We start from the raw sequence: 14,352 nt of genomic DNA on the forward strand, positions 1-14,352 counted from the left end.
CTTCGAAGAAGGTCACTCATAGTCACTGGCATTTTGGGGGCCTGGGGGGAGAGCAGGACTGGAACATACCATTTTACCAGTTGATATGCCATTTGCTTTTCATTCCAGGATAGTGGAGACAAACTATCAGCACGTCCTGGCCATCCTGTTTGCCATTAAAGAGATCAATGAAAACCCCGAGCTCTTACCCAATATCACCCTTGGCTACAGCATCTATGAAAACTGCTTCAGCGTCAGGAGAGCCTATGAAGCCACCATAGACCTGTTCTCTACCAGACATTGGGTGGTCCCTAATTTCAAGTGTGGGAGGCAAGGAAAACTCCTGGCTGTTATTCAAGGAGGGGACTTTGAAACCTTTTTCCAGATGGCAACCATGCTAGATGTTTACAAGGTCCCTCAGGTATGGAGACAGGTTGCCAACCATGCCACACATGTATAGAGATACAGAGGGAGTCTTTTTCTCAGGGCCAGCTCCTTGGTTGAGAAATTCATTGGTATAGTATCCCCCTCCACAATAAGCTGTTGTACTGGTGGGCTTAGCTGGTGGTGAGCAGCAATGGTGGTGCTACTGAGAACACCAGAATAGAATGGTTGGAGCCAGTATTTAGATTTTCTGCAATCCCCTACTTCAGCAGCACACTGCATTGTGCCTTGGGTATTTGGGGAAATTTAGATGGAGACTGCTATTGGAATTTCCTACAATAATCCATATTGATAATGCATCTGGCCACTTCAGCGCACTACAGGAAATGTGAATAGTGTGAGGTTGGGAAAAGATGGGACAGGATGCAATTCTGCTCAAAATTCCTCCATCCTTGGCTGCTAATGGAAGTAGGAAGGGAATTATGATGTTCATGGGGTCTGCAAAACAATGTTGCAATAGTGCTGGTGTGTGCCAGCCACGCATAAGATTGTGGAAGTCAAATGTACAATGATTCAAAAGCAGGTCAATCAGGTTGCTGCCACCCCAGGCTCACTTACCTGGGAGTAAGTCCAATCAAAGTCCCCAGAACATAGAGCTGAGTAGATGTTTGGAACATTGCATTCTTCAGTGGAAACCATTTTTCGGCTAACAAATGTCCACATTATATTGAATGTTAAGTATTTATTGCTTTCCTTCTAGCTCACTTATGGTTTTGTCAACCATATTCTGAGTGATAACACCCAGTTCTCCTCTTCCTACTGGATGAGCCCCAAGGAAACTTCACAATACATGGGGATAGTTCAGTTACTCCTCCATTTCAGGTGGATATGGGTCGGTCTATTTGCTCCAGATAATGATGGTGGAGATCACTTTGTGAGAACCATGAAGGTAGCATTCATTGAGAATGGCATCTGTGTAGCCTTCACATACAAGATTCCAATAGTATATTCTATTAACATCTATATTCCAAGAAGAGCACTCAACGATTTCCGAGCACACATTATGCAGAGGAAATCCAATGTGATCATTTATTATGGTGATACTGACTCAATGTTTCTGTTGCCTCATGTCCTAAGCAGAACTGAAAGAAAATTCAGTGCTCCTATAGGGAAGGTTTGGATCTCCACAGCTCTGTGGGGCTTCACCTTAAGCACATCTTTTCAATACTGGGATGTCAAATTCTTCCATGGAGCTTTGTCTTTTGTCATCCAAACAAACCAGCGGACAAAATCCCAGGGCCTTTTCTTGACTCAAGATGGGCATTTCCTTGATCGTATTTTGTCCGACACGTTTGACTGCTCTGATTCCAACCAGAGATGGTCACGGAAAACCTGGAAAAGATGCATGGGGAGCGGAAAGCTGGAAAGCATTCCAACATCTTGGCTTGGGAATGGTATGTCTGCTGAGAGCTACAATGTGTACAATGCTGTGTACACTGTGGCACATGCTTTCCATGCTCTGATCACATCTGTGTCTAGCCGCATGATGACCACAGAAGAAGACAGACTGGATCTTCTGAACGTAGAGGCATGGCAGGTGAGAAAGAGTGAGAGCCATTGAAATGACAGCTGAAATGGATAGCCCGTGTTTGTTGTTCTCATGCACCATTTTCTTCTGCTTGGGTTCTGGGAACCCTTTAAGCAGCGTGATGCTGCTCGCTGTCCCACTACTGAGGGGCTGCATTGTACTGGAAGGGCACATGTTTTGCATGCAGAAGGTGACAAGCTGAAGCTTTGGCATCACCTCTTAAAAAGGATCCAGACAAGGATGTGATGGGAAAGAGAGTTTGACGACCCACTGCCACTTAGATCCAGCAATATTGGACTAGAAGTTGTAGGTGTGTTCAGTATGTGTGTTGTGTATATACATCCATATGTGTGAATGTGCATGTTGAGTATCTGACTGTGTGTGGTGCGAGAGTGTGTGGCGGGACTCTACCTTCCCACTCACTCACTTCTATTATGGACCTGCCTACCATTGGCAGGTAGCTCCCGGGAAGTCGGTCACATTGCTGCCCACTCTTGAGCTACCTGAGCAAACACTCTGATCTATGGCATAAGACACTTAGATCTATTGGGTTCAAACCCAATAGGCAGGTGTCAGGCTTCAGGGAATTGGCTTCCTTCCCCCATTTGGCAGTAGATAAGAAGAACAAAGGGAAAGGAGTCTTCTTCTTTTAAAAAATAATAATAATAATATTTATTACTTTTATAGATTACAAAAAGAGAAGAAAAAAACAGAAAAAAGACAAAGGAGGAAAGCAAAAAGGGGAAAAAAACAATACAGTACAATATATAGACAATACAAAACACAACCTAAACTCAAAACTAAACACATTAAACTAAACTGAACAAACCCCACTCCCTAACCTTAACCCTAAATAAAACAAAGCAAAAGCAATTTAAAAACATACATCATCCCTTTTCCGTACTCTATCTTTCATTCCCTTGTTTCCTCGACCTCCTCTCACCTCCCTTTTTGTATTCCACTTCTATTAATTGTTTCAGCAAATCCTTTCCATCTTTCTCCATTTTTTATCATATTGTAAATAACATATTTTTTAACCTTATTTTCCATTAAAACTAAAATACTTATATATGCTTAACTCCTTATAACATTTCTGCTAAGACCATAAAAAATCATTCCACCATTTTTCTATCACTCATTAGTTTTACCATTTGTCTATATATAAACTTTAAATTTTCCAATCTTCTTCCACCATCTCCTCTCCCTGGTTTCTGATTCTGCCAGTCCTTTCCGTCAACTCCATAAAGTCCATCAACCTGGTGATCTTATGTCCGAGGCTCTTAACTCTTTTCCAAGTCCCTTCTGCATGTCTTCTTCATTTTCTTTAATGCTAAAGAGCAAATCTCGGGGAAACTCCAACCTGTCAATCCTTTTCTTCCTTCTGAACAGATCAGCCAAATTTCCATAGTTGAAGCTACAGTCCATAAAGTATTTCAGGGAATATTTCAAGGTTCCTCCAAATCCAAAGGCCCCCCAAACTTCAATCTCCTCCAGACCCGAGTCCATGTCCCAAAAGTCAGTTAATCCCTGCATAGAGGGATCTTTCCAACTTTCCTTCTTTAGTCCAAGCCGGGATCCATTCCTCAGAGTCTGAATTTTCCTAAATTCAATCATAAAAGGCCTCAATTTATAGTCCTCAATTTGCTTCTGTAAAGCCACGGATCTCACTTGTATTTTTTTATGTTCAACAACATCAGCTTTCTTCTTCTCCTCCTTCTCCTCCACCATTTGTCCTGCCAAAATGGGTTCCTGTACCAAGTCCTGAATTATTTCTGTGTTGGTGTTCGCTTTTTGACTCAAATTAGTCACTTTCTGTTCCAAATTATCAACTTTAAAAGTCATGTCATCCATCTTCTTGTGAAGCTGTCCCAGCGAACAGCTTATCTTACATAAAACAGTCACAATGGCCTCTCCTGTCAACATTTTTAAATGGTCCAAGGTCAAACTCTGGTTCTCAGAATTCTTATCTGCAGCTGGAAATCCCCCAGTTACACTCCTGTAACAGTTTCAAAAGCTCCCTCTAGAGGGAAACAGTCTCCACTTGTATTAGTTCTTTCAGGCACAACTCAAGCATTAAAGATAAATTTTCAGTTACTTTTCCTCTTTTTTAAACGCAGAGGAGGACAATGGAAACAGTATCTTACTCTTATTTAGCTAGCTGTCAAATCCGTTCTGTCAAATGCACTCTCTCCAAACGTCATCTGGCAGCCTGTTCCCAGGTTCAGAGCAGTGGTAATTTGATTTTTCACTCTCTCCTGCAGGCTCACTAGGTCCAAAATTTCCCCCTTTTCTCCTGCTTCCAAGGGGGGTTTTGTATTTTAAACCGATGGAAATTTAATCCTTTGCCAAAAGCTTTCAAAGACTTTAACTTGTAACATCTTTGCTTCAGTCTATTTACAAAAACGGAAGGCAGACTTCCTGTTTATGACCTTCCTGCTTCAGTGCCAAATTAATGTATTTAAAAATCCAATTTTCCGTTTTACTCACGGGTAGTTGTTTAAAATCCAATTGTCCACAGGAAAAGGTCAGCGCTCTCCGGCAACAGCAATGCGGCTTCACTCCGTGAAAGAAGCAGTCGATTCAAAGCACCACGCCACTCACCCCACGTCGCTCTGGATCCCCAAAACAGGGTTTCCCCGCGAGTAGGGGAGGCGCAAAAGGTGCCAGCCGAATCCCAGGTTCACAAGCTTCTCCCGCTTGTGATTTCGATGGGTCTCCACCTTCGCCGTGGCGGTCAGACCCTGTTTTTCACAGAGCAAGTTCCTCCCGAACGGAGGAGCTCCGCCATTGCCGGAGGCGCCAACCCGGAAGTCCCGGGAAAGGAATCTTCTTACCAGTTAGAAACTTTAATGATCACAGCGAGAGAACAAACAATCCATTTCCTACAAATGGCAGTGCTCCCAATTAAGGATCCCACCCACTTCCTCCCTAGTCAACCACGTCACTATTGCATCTTGTTTTTTTAAACAAATTTTATTAATTTTACACATTAATATTCAACACATTCATCATATAAAATAATAATAATAAAAGAATCAAAATCCCCCCATGACTCCCCTCAACTTCCCCTTCTGGTTTTTTAAATATTTGCTGCTTCTGCTTAATTTATTTTTCCTTATTTTTGTAATCTTTTAACTCAATACTCTTATATTCTTATCATTTTTATAGCATACCTTCTTTCAAGTTAGAATTTCCATTTAATTTAATTTACAGTTTATTGTTTCTTAACCTTTACATTTGTTTTCTAAATTGTGAGTGTTTACTCAAACCCTGCTAGTGAGTCAACTTCTTTACATTATTTCTGTAAATACAGCATGAATGGTTCCCAATTTTTAAAAAAGTCTCTACTGTCACTGTCTCTAAGTCTTCCCATAAGTTTCACCATTTCTGCATATTCCATAACTTTAACTTGAGATTCTTTTATTGGTATCTTGTTATCTTTCCATTTGGGGGCTAGTAGAATCCTAGTCACCGTTGTGGCATACATAAATAACTTCTTTCGTTCTTTTGGCAGTTCCTGTCCTATAATATTTAACAAAAATGCATTTGGCTTTTTAACAAAAGTTATCTTGAACATATTTTTCAATTCATTATACATCATTTCCCAATAATTTTTAATTTTGGGTGGAGATGTTCACAAAAAACGCTCTACAAGTTTGTCCAGATTTTCAGTTTGGGGAATATGGCAACCCTGCCCACAGGGAGATTTGGCCAAATGACCTGCTCCCAGTGGAGGCTGGCAGGAAAGAGGCAAGGACAAAACAGGGAAAGAGACAGTAGGAAACCACCTTTGTAGATTAGTAGTTTGGGTCAGAGCATTCAAACCTCTCGCTATGTATTTGTTTGGTTTATCTTGGCACATTAACTGTGCATTGAGGCAGATAGTCATGGTGGTTGGACATAAACTACCACATGAAAGAACAAGACCCAAGTTTTGAATTACACAGACTTCGGAAAATCCCCTCATCCAATGTTTCCTACAGATTTTGGACTTCCAAATAGTTAATTGCATTGGGATGCTTCATGGCAAGTGATTCATAAATGAAAAGAACGAAATAAAACAGTTTAATTACCCATCTTGAAATTATTGCTCCTCTAGCTTCACCCTTTTCTGAGAAGCACCCGCTTCAACAGCACGACCATGGACGAAGTGTATTTTGATGAAGATAGGGAGCTGGTAGCTGATTATGGTATTGTGAATTTGGTCACGTTTCCTAACGAAACCGCCATAAGAGTGAAAGTGGGGAAGCTGGAGACCCAAGCCTCCTCAGGCCCAGAGCTGACTATTCATGAGGAGACCATCGTGTGGCCCAACTGGTTTAATAAGGTGGGTGTAATGTATTCACTGGTGGCGCTGTGGGTAAAACCTCAGTGCCTAGGACTTGTCAATCATATGGTCGGCGGTTCGAATCCCCACGGTGGGGTGAGCTCCCATCTTTTGGTCCCAGCTCCTGCCCACCTAGCAGTTCGAAAGCACCCCAAGTGCAAGTAGATAAATAGGTACCACTTTATAGCAGGAAGGTAAACGGCATTTCCGTGTGCTGCGCTGGTGCTGGCTCACCAGAGCAGCTTTGTCACGCTGGCCACGTGACCCGGAAGTGTCTCCGGACAGCGCTGGCCCCCGGCCTCTTAAGTGAGATGGGCGCACAACCCTAGAGTCGGACACGACTGGCCCATACAGACTGGGGTACCTTTACCTTTTAATGTATTTGCATTTTACAAGCTGGTGTAATGTAGTAGCTAAGTGTGGACCCTGTGAACCGAACCGAACAATCATCCTTTTATCTCCTTTGATCCATGAGATCCTTGCAATCTGTGAGAAAGTTTCTCCTGCAAGTTCCAACAATGTCAGAAACCAGCTCTGGAGCAGGACTTTGAATGTAGCTGTCCTTGTGGAATGGCGTTCCTGTCAAGCTCTGCATTTTCTGGAAGCAATTGAAGACATTTTGGTTCTGACAGGCTTTCCCAGATGACAAATTGGTCTTTCCCAGATGACTAATGAGTCTGTATTGTTTTAGCTTTGTTTTAAATGTATTGGCTGCTTTAATTGCACATCGCCTTGAGACGATTCTCTAGAACAGTGTTTCCCAACCTTGGGTCGCTTTGGACTACAACTCCCATCATCCCTAGCTAGCAGAACCAGTGGTCAGGGATGATGGGAGTTGTAGTCCAAAAGCAGCTGGAGACCCAAGGTTGGGAAACATGGCTCTAGAAGGTGATTGATAAATTATTCAGAAAAATTAACAATAATAAGAAAATTAACAACAAACTCTGTCAGTGGTCTCATTCAAATCACTGTCTCACAGCCTCTCATTTGCAATATAGGGGTTAAAATTCTGTGTCATAAGTTCTGCATATAAGATTAGAAGAACCACTTTACAGCATTTTGAACATTGGCAAATAAATTGCCACCTAAGATTTTGTAGACTAGAGTCCACCTAAACTGGTGACACTCTGGGGGAAGTGCTCTGACAGTGCCAGCTCTACCATTGGGCAAAATGAGACAGTTGCCCCATTCACTGGGTGCTAACAAGTACAGGGTGGTGTTGAGGCGATGGAGGAAAGAGCTATGTGTTCTGCAGTGCTTTAGGCTACTCTTTTGCCCTCGGGTGTGGAGGAAGATGCTGTCCCACAACAAACAATGAAGCAAAATTCAGCTGCCAGTCCAGCATGTGTAATGGAGTGGAGCAAGTTTGTTCCATCAATGGATGCTGGCCATGATAATGATGTTGTGCCTCCATAGTTGGAAGAGGCAACAGTGCTTCTGGGTATCTGTTGCTGGAAGCTACAGGAGGGAAAGATGCTCTTGTGGTTAGGTCCCGCTTGCTGGTTTCCCACAGGCATCTGGTTGGCCTCTTTGGGAAGAAGGATGCTGCACCAGATGGACCATTGACCTGATGCAGAATGCTGTTCTTGTAGTCTTATGTCCAGTTCTTCATGAAAGCAAAATGGCTTGGGCAGGCCTTGTTCTTCAATCACAGGAGAGAGTAAGATTCAACTCAGACAAGACACAGGACCATCAGAATAGGATGATTTATTCTCTCTCTTTTTGGTGTCCCCCCCCCTTTCCTTTTTTATTTGTTTTCATATATTACTTTACAAGACAGATGTACCAAAGCCAACACCATTTCTTCCCCATCCCCCCATACATTTACATTTATATTTCCTCAATCCATCATATTATTCTTTTCTCCTTCCTCCCACTTCCCTCCACCCCCACTTGATTTCCTCCACATTATACAATTTACAATAATCTTTGCATTCTACAATCTTCTCAAATCATCTATATATTCTTATTATCTTTCCCTACTAATTTTTCTTCCATTCAGTACTTCTAGGCATATTAGCGTATCTTTTGGGGGGCAATATTTTGCCATATATTCATCAAAACATTTCCACTCCTTTTTTAATTTTTGATTCAACTGATTTCTTATTAAAGCAGTTAATTTTGCCAAAATTAAATATTCATTTCGTTTACAAATCCGTTCCTCCTTTGTAGGTATAGTTTGTGACTTCCACCTAGCAGCAATCACTATTCTAGCAGCTGGACTTGCATATAGAAAAATCCCCCCCAGTGGGATCTCTTCATCTATCAATCCAAGGAGATATGTCTCTGGTTTTTTTGTTATTGATATTTTCAACATCTTCTTTAGTTCTTCATGTACTACTATCCAAAATTTCTTAATTTCCTCAGACAAAGCAGAACCTCCTCAAATACTCTTTGTTTTCTTGATTCCCTTCAGACCAAGCCTTGTTCTACTTGTACAGAAAGTTGCCAGCCTGGCTCCCACAAGGTGGTGCCAGAAACAAAGCCCGTTTGCTGCTATAAATGTGTCTCATGCATGGAAGGAACCATTTCTACTCACACAGGTAAACGGCTTTGAGGGAGCAGCAGCTTCATTGTGAACGTAGTAATGCTAGGCCTGAAAAGAAATGTTTGCCAAGTAGAAAGTACAGCAGTCGTCTTTGCAAAATCCAGATCCAGAATTTCAAGATGCAGATTTCCACAGAACAGTTACCTTTAAAATTTCAGTTCTGGTGAAACAGTTTCAGGGCAATCATCTGTCAGATGCACTGCTTAGGAGTAGAGACCCAAATGGGCTCAAGTTCAACCTTACTCCTCTTCTAGGTGCTTGCAGGGAACCTTTGCTAAACCACCACTTTTAGTCATCCAACTTCCTGAGACCATCATGGCTGCCTTGCAGGCCTTTTCCCACCTGGCCGGGCCGGGCTTGGACTGACTCCAGCTACAAAAGCTTGAGGCTGCTGAACGGGCTCTAGGGTTGAGGTATCGCTTGTTGCCATCATTGATATCAATTTCTTGTGTCTTTCTTTTTAGATCTTACTATGATTTAATGTGGAAATTGTTCAGATTGCTAGGGCACATTTTGATGTGTTTTCTTTATTGTTAACGACTATCTTTCTTACCGTTTGAAATTTTGTAAAGTGCTACATGTTGCAAGCTGCCTTGATCACGGTTTTAACTATGGAAAGGCAGCATACACAAAAAATGATGTGTATATGTATGAATTGACCACGATGCATGGTACTCAGTTTGGAAAGATGCCTCAGTCATTTCTCATAACTGAATCTCTTGTCCCAACCCCATCATGCTTTTCCCATGAGTTGTGGTGCAGCACTGCTACCCACAATATTGCAGTGGTATAAGGCCTGGCTTCTAGTAGTATTTAACTTTGACTTCCACAACAAAGTGCATCACAGGACCGGGCTGTCAAAACATATGGTTCAAGTAGTCCTTGTTTCAGCTTTGACTAATTATTATTATTATTATTATTATTATTATTATTATTATTTACTATTTATACCCCTCCCATCTGGCTGGGTTTTCCCAGCCACTCTGCAGTATAAGTCTTGACCGTATCCAGCTCAACAGCAGTCCATTATCTGATAAGTAACTATTTTCCCTGCACTTCAGCTATGATCCTATGATCATAGCTGTCAACTTACAGATTTGAAAATAAGGGATCAGCAGCCATAATAAGGGACCTGCAGCCTCACCTGTTCCAGGCACTCCAGTCTTCCTGTCCTCCTGCAGTCTTGTCAAACTCATGCTGGTAGCCTCGAGAACACTGTCCAACCAACTTTGTAACCAGAGGTTCAACTGAATAGAATCTGAATCACATGCACCAAAAGGCCTATGCCGCCTCAACTTAAGATGGCTCCCCGGCCTGGCTTTGCACTGCAAAGTTTGCAGCAGCACGTGCAACAAAATGGCATCCAGCATTCAAAAACCCCCTCAGCTTGCATTAACTAGCCACACACACACAGCCTCCCCCCCCCGACGAGATCTCCTTTCCTTTCCCCCCACCATGTGCCCCCGCTCCAGATAGACCTTTTCGCCGGCAAGGGTGAGTGGGCCGTCGATGACGTATCTATCTGATTCCTATCCGAGCACTCAGCATAGGTATGTTCAACTTCTGAGCCTCTCTGAGCCAAAGGCAGAAAGCCCAGCCAGCAGCCAAACAAAGCCTCAAGGAAAACCACCGTCACCTCTCCGCTGGGAAGCGCTGAGCAAAGGCGAGTCCCCAGGGAACGCAGCCGATTTGATCAGCACAAGGCATGCAAGCTCCACCCCCCAGTCGTTCTTAAGACTCCTTATTGGGTGAGCAACACAGCCAAGCAACACAGTTGGAGCCTCCCTCCTCCCTGGCCGGCAGGGAGGGAGGGAGAGGAGCTGCTTCCTTTGAAATTTAAGGGACATCATTTAAGGGACATTTAAGGGACATCCATCAATAAGGGACAGAAGTGGGACATGGCGCTGGAATAAGTGACTGTCCCTTCAAATAAGGGACACTTGACAGCTATGCCTATGATTCCTGATTCCCTAGATCTGACAGGCTCCAGAAAACTGATTTCATGCTGTATCCGTGAGAAAAGTTCATTAGGAAATTCGAGAGAGAGAATATTGAATAAAACTATTACAAAAAGAAAATGCTACATTTTTGAATGTTTTAACAAGGAAAATATTTGATGTTTGGGGTATTGAAATATTTTTCCTTTCTTTCAGATGCAGAACACTGCCTTGCGTGTCTAGAAGATCAGTACTCAAACAATGAGAGGGATGAGTGCTTCCCCAAGACTATAGTCTTCCTCTCCTATGAAGAACCCCTGGGGATTACCTTGGTTTTCTTTGCCCTACTCTTGTGCCTAATCACAAGTACTATTTTGGGAATCTTCATTAAACACCAAGACACTCCACTTGTTAAAGCCAACAACCGAAACCTCACTTACATCCTCCTTGTTTCTCTCCTGCTTTCCTTTTTGTCCTCCTTTCTATTCATTGGCCAGCCTCAAAAGGTCACCTGCCTTCTCCGCCAAACCATCTTCAGCATCATCTTCTCGGTCGCCGTCTCTTCTGTGCTGGCAAAAACTATAACTGTGGTTTTGGCATTCATGGCCACAAGACCAGGGAACAGCATCAGGAAGTGGGTGGGAAAGGGTTTGGCAAATGGTATTGTCCTTTTTGGTACTTTGATTCAGTTTGGCATGTGCATTGCCTGGATCGGAATGTATCCCCCCTTCCCAGAACTGGACATGGATTCCCAGGTCACACAGACAATTCTGCAGTGCAATGAAGGGTCCGTCACTTTGTTTTACTCTGCCCTTGGCTACATGGGCCTTCTGGCTGCCATCTCTTTTACGGTTGCTTTCCTCGCCAGGAAACTCCCTGGAGGTTTCAACGAAGCCAAGTTTATCACCTTTAGCATGCTGGTGTTTTGCAGTGTTTGGGTCTCCTTTGTGCCAACTTACTTGAGCACCAAGGGGAAATACATGGTGGCTGTGCAGATCTTCTCCATCTTGGCTTCCAGTGGTGGGTTACTGGGCTGCATCTTCCTTCCCAAATGCTACATTCTTGTACTGAGGCCTGATTTGAATACAAAAGAGCACCTGATGTTGAAAAGCAAAGATTAAGGTTGAGGTAAAGCAAGGGGGGAGCGAAACCTTCTCAAAGACTGGAATGTGAAAACGCTCAGATAGATGGTTAATCTTTTTACGTGCTCACATGGGAAGCCAACCCCCACCCAACCCAGCATATAAAATGCTACATTACCAAAGCAGACAGCAGATGGCTTCCTGATTTCTGCTAAGCTGATTAACTATTTTAGTGAGGTGTATGTGGTTGGTTGGGATCCTAACCACCTTGTATAAACTGAAGTAGATAAGGAGGAATCTTCCCTGAAAGCGCTACAATTTATAGTTCAAATACTTTTCTTCTTCCACATCATATTGAATTACAGATTTCAGGTTTACAGGCACCGACTGAGGTAAATTAGTTAAATGTCTTTTACTTAAAGATGCACACTGTGTTAAGATCGACACTGCCATCTGCAGGAAATACATTAAACTGTCTGCTTTTTCATCAATAAAATACAGTCATACCTCGGGTTACAGACGCTTCAGGTTGTGTTTTTTCTGGTTGCGGACTGCTGAAACCCGGAAGTACCGGAATGGGTTACTTCTGGGTTTCGGCGGTCGCGCATGCGCAGAACCGCTAAATCATACTTTGCACATGCGCATAAGTGCCAAATTTCAACCCACGTGTGCACAGACACGCTGCTGCGGGTTGCAGATGCTGCGGGTTGCGAATGTGCATCCTGCATGGATCATGTTCGCATCCCGAGCGTCCACTGTATTTGGAATGCAACTGCAAAAGAGACACACAATGCTCTCAAGCGGTGCCTAAAGTATGACATAAAAGGAAGTGGGGTGATTTCAAAGAGTAAGTGGGGGGAAGAAATGGGATACACTTTGTTTTTGTTTAGTCGTTTAGTCGTGCCCGACTCTCCATGACCCCATGGACCAGAGCACGCCAGGCACTCCTGTCTTCCACTGCCTCCCGCAGTTTGGTCAAACTCATGCTGGTAGCTTCGAGAACACTGTCCAACCATCTCGTCATCTGTCGTTCCCTTCTCCTTGTGCCCTCCATCTTTCCCAACATCAGTATCTTTTCAAGGGAGTCTTCTCTTCTCATGAGGTGGCCAAAGTATTGGAGCCTCAGCTTCATGATCTGTCCTTCCAGTGAGAACTCAGGGCTGATTTCCTTCAGAATGGATAGGATTGATCTTCTTGCAGTCCATGGGACTCTCAAGAGTCTCCTCCAGCACCATAATTCAAAAGCATCAATTCTTCAGCGATCAGCCTCCTTATGGTCTAGCTCTCACTTCCATACATCACTACTGCAATTTGCTGTATGTGAGGCTGCCTTTGAAGATGGTTCAGAAATGGATGCTGGTGCCAAATGGATGCTGGTGCAAAAATTTGCTATATGTGAGGCTGCCTTTGAAGATGGTTCAGAAATGGATGCTGATGCAAAATTCAATTGCCAGGTGTCAGGAGTCCAGGTCCCAGCTTGATAACAAAGTAAGCATAGGTAATTAAAAAGGAGGATTTAACAAAGCTGTCGACAATATCACTCAACATGACCCTTCTGAAGACTCCTTCCGGTTCCTATAGAAGATATTGAACCTTCTCTCCTTACGTCTCTTGTTTTGCTTCCTGTCCAACAGCCCTCCCATTCACCAACTCTTCGGACTTATTGGATCAGCTCCAAGCTCTTCCTGTTCTGCAAGACTGTCTCTGTTTCTGTATGTACCTGTTTGAGCTTCCTGAAAGCTTTGGCTGTGTTCCATCCCGCTCTCAGTTGTTCCCTTGGCAACCAGCCATCCAAGGTCAGAGGGAGTCGATGCTGGCAGCTCTGGCCTATGCTCAGCTTGTGTCAAATCTAAACCTCTCTGTTCCTGCCTGTATTCTGCAGCTGGCTGTAAAGTTCCACTTGGAGCTAGCTCATTCCTGACACCAAGTTGTTGACTTGGGTAAGGCAGTCTGAACACTGCACTAGCTATCAATTAGTTTCCAGGTTCAATTCAAATGCCAGTTTTGACCTATTAAAGCCTTATGTAGCTCAGGACCCCACTACCTCAAGTACCACCTTTGCTTGCATGAACCACTCCAGACCCTGCAAACACAATCAGGGCCCAGCATGTGCTCCTCCATTGGATGTTTGGAGGGTGGCAACCCCAAAACCAGTGGTGGCCCCCTGCTTGTGAAATGCTCTCCTTGTGGATGGTCTGGCACCATCCTAGACATCATACAGTGATGTTTCTCTTTACTCAGACTTTTGGCCCTTAATTTGAAGGGTTGCATTGTGGCCTCTTTGAGTAAGGCAAGCTCTGTAAGTCCTGCCATTGTCTCTACATTTGTGTTTTTAGCTTTTTATTTTGCTTTTAATGGGTCACTCTGTGAGAAAAGCTACTAACAACAACAACAATTTATTAAATTTATTGGTCACTTTTTTTGCCACAGCAACTCAAAGCAACATACAATATTGTGAGCAAAAATAAAATACAATCTCCCTTGATTTCAAATGGGCTCACAGTCCC

The 14,352-nt window shown here is 43.3% G+C and overlaps 1 protein-coding gene across 1 annotated transcript in view; it reads left to right on the plus strand.

Moving 5' to 3' along the window:
- The window catches only part of LOC308580708 (vomeronasal type-2 receptor 26-like), a gene marked incomplete at its 5' end in the record, with an annotated part of 196,714 nt that overhangs the window by 13,163 nt on the left and 169,199 nt on the right, over positions 1-14,352 (plus strand). Inside the window, 4 exons of the mRNA XM_081182765.1 lie at positions 109-400; positions 6,051-6,278; positions 8,695-8,821; positions 10,980-12,373. Coding sequence (XP_081038891.1) covers positions 109-400; positions 6,051-6,278; positions 8,695-8,821; positions 10,980-11,884 — 1,552 coding nt within the window. The 3' untranslated portion in view covers positions 11,885-12,373. The remainder of the gene's footprint in view (positions 1-108; positions 401-6,050; positions 6,279-8,694; positions 8,822-10,979; positions 12,374-14,352) is intronic.

Source organism: Podarcis bocagei, assembly GCF_964188305.1.
Source record: "Podarcis bocagei genome assembly, chromosome: 2".
Taxonomy (NCBI): Eukaryota; Metazoa; Chordata; class Lepidosauria; order Squamata; family Lacertidae; genus Podarcis; species Podarcis bocagei.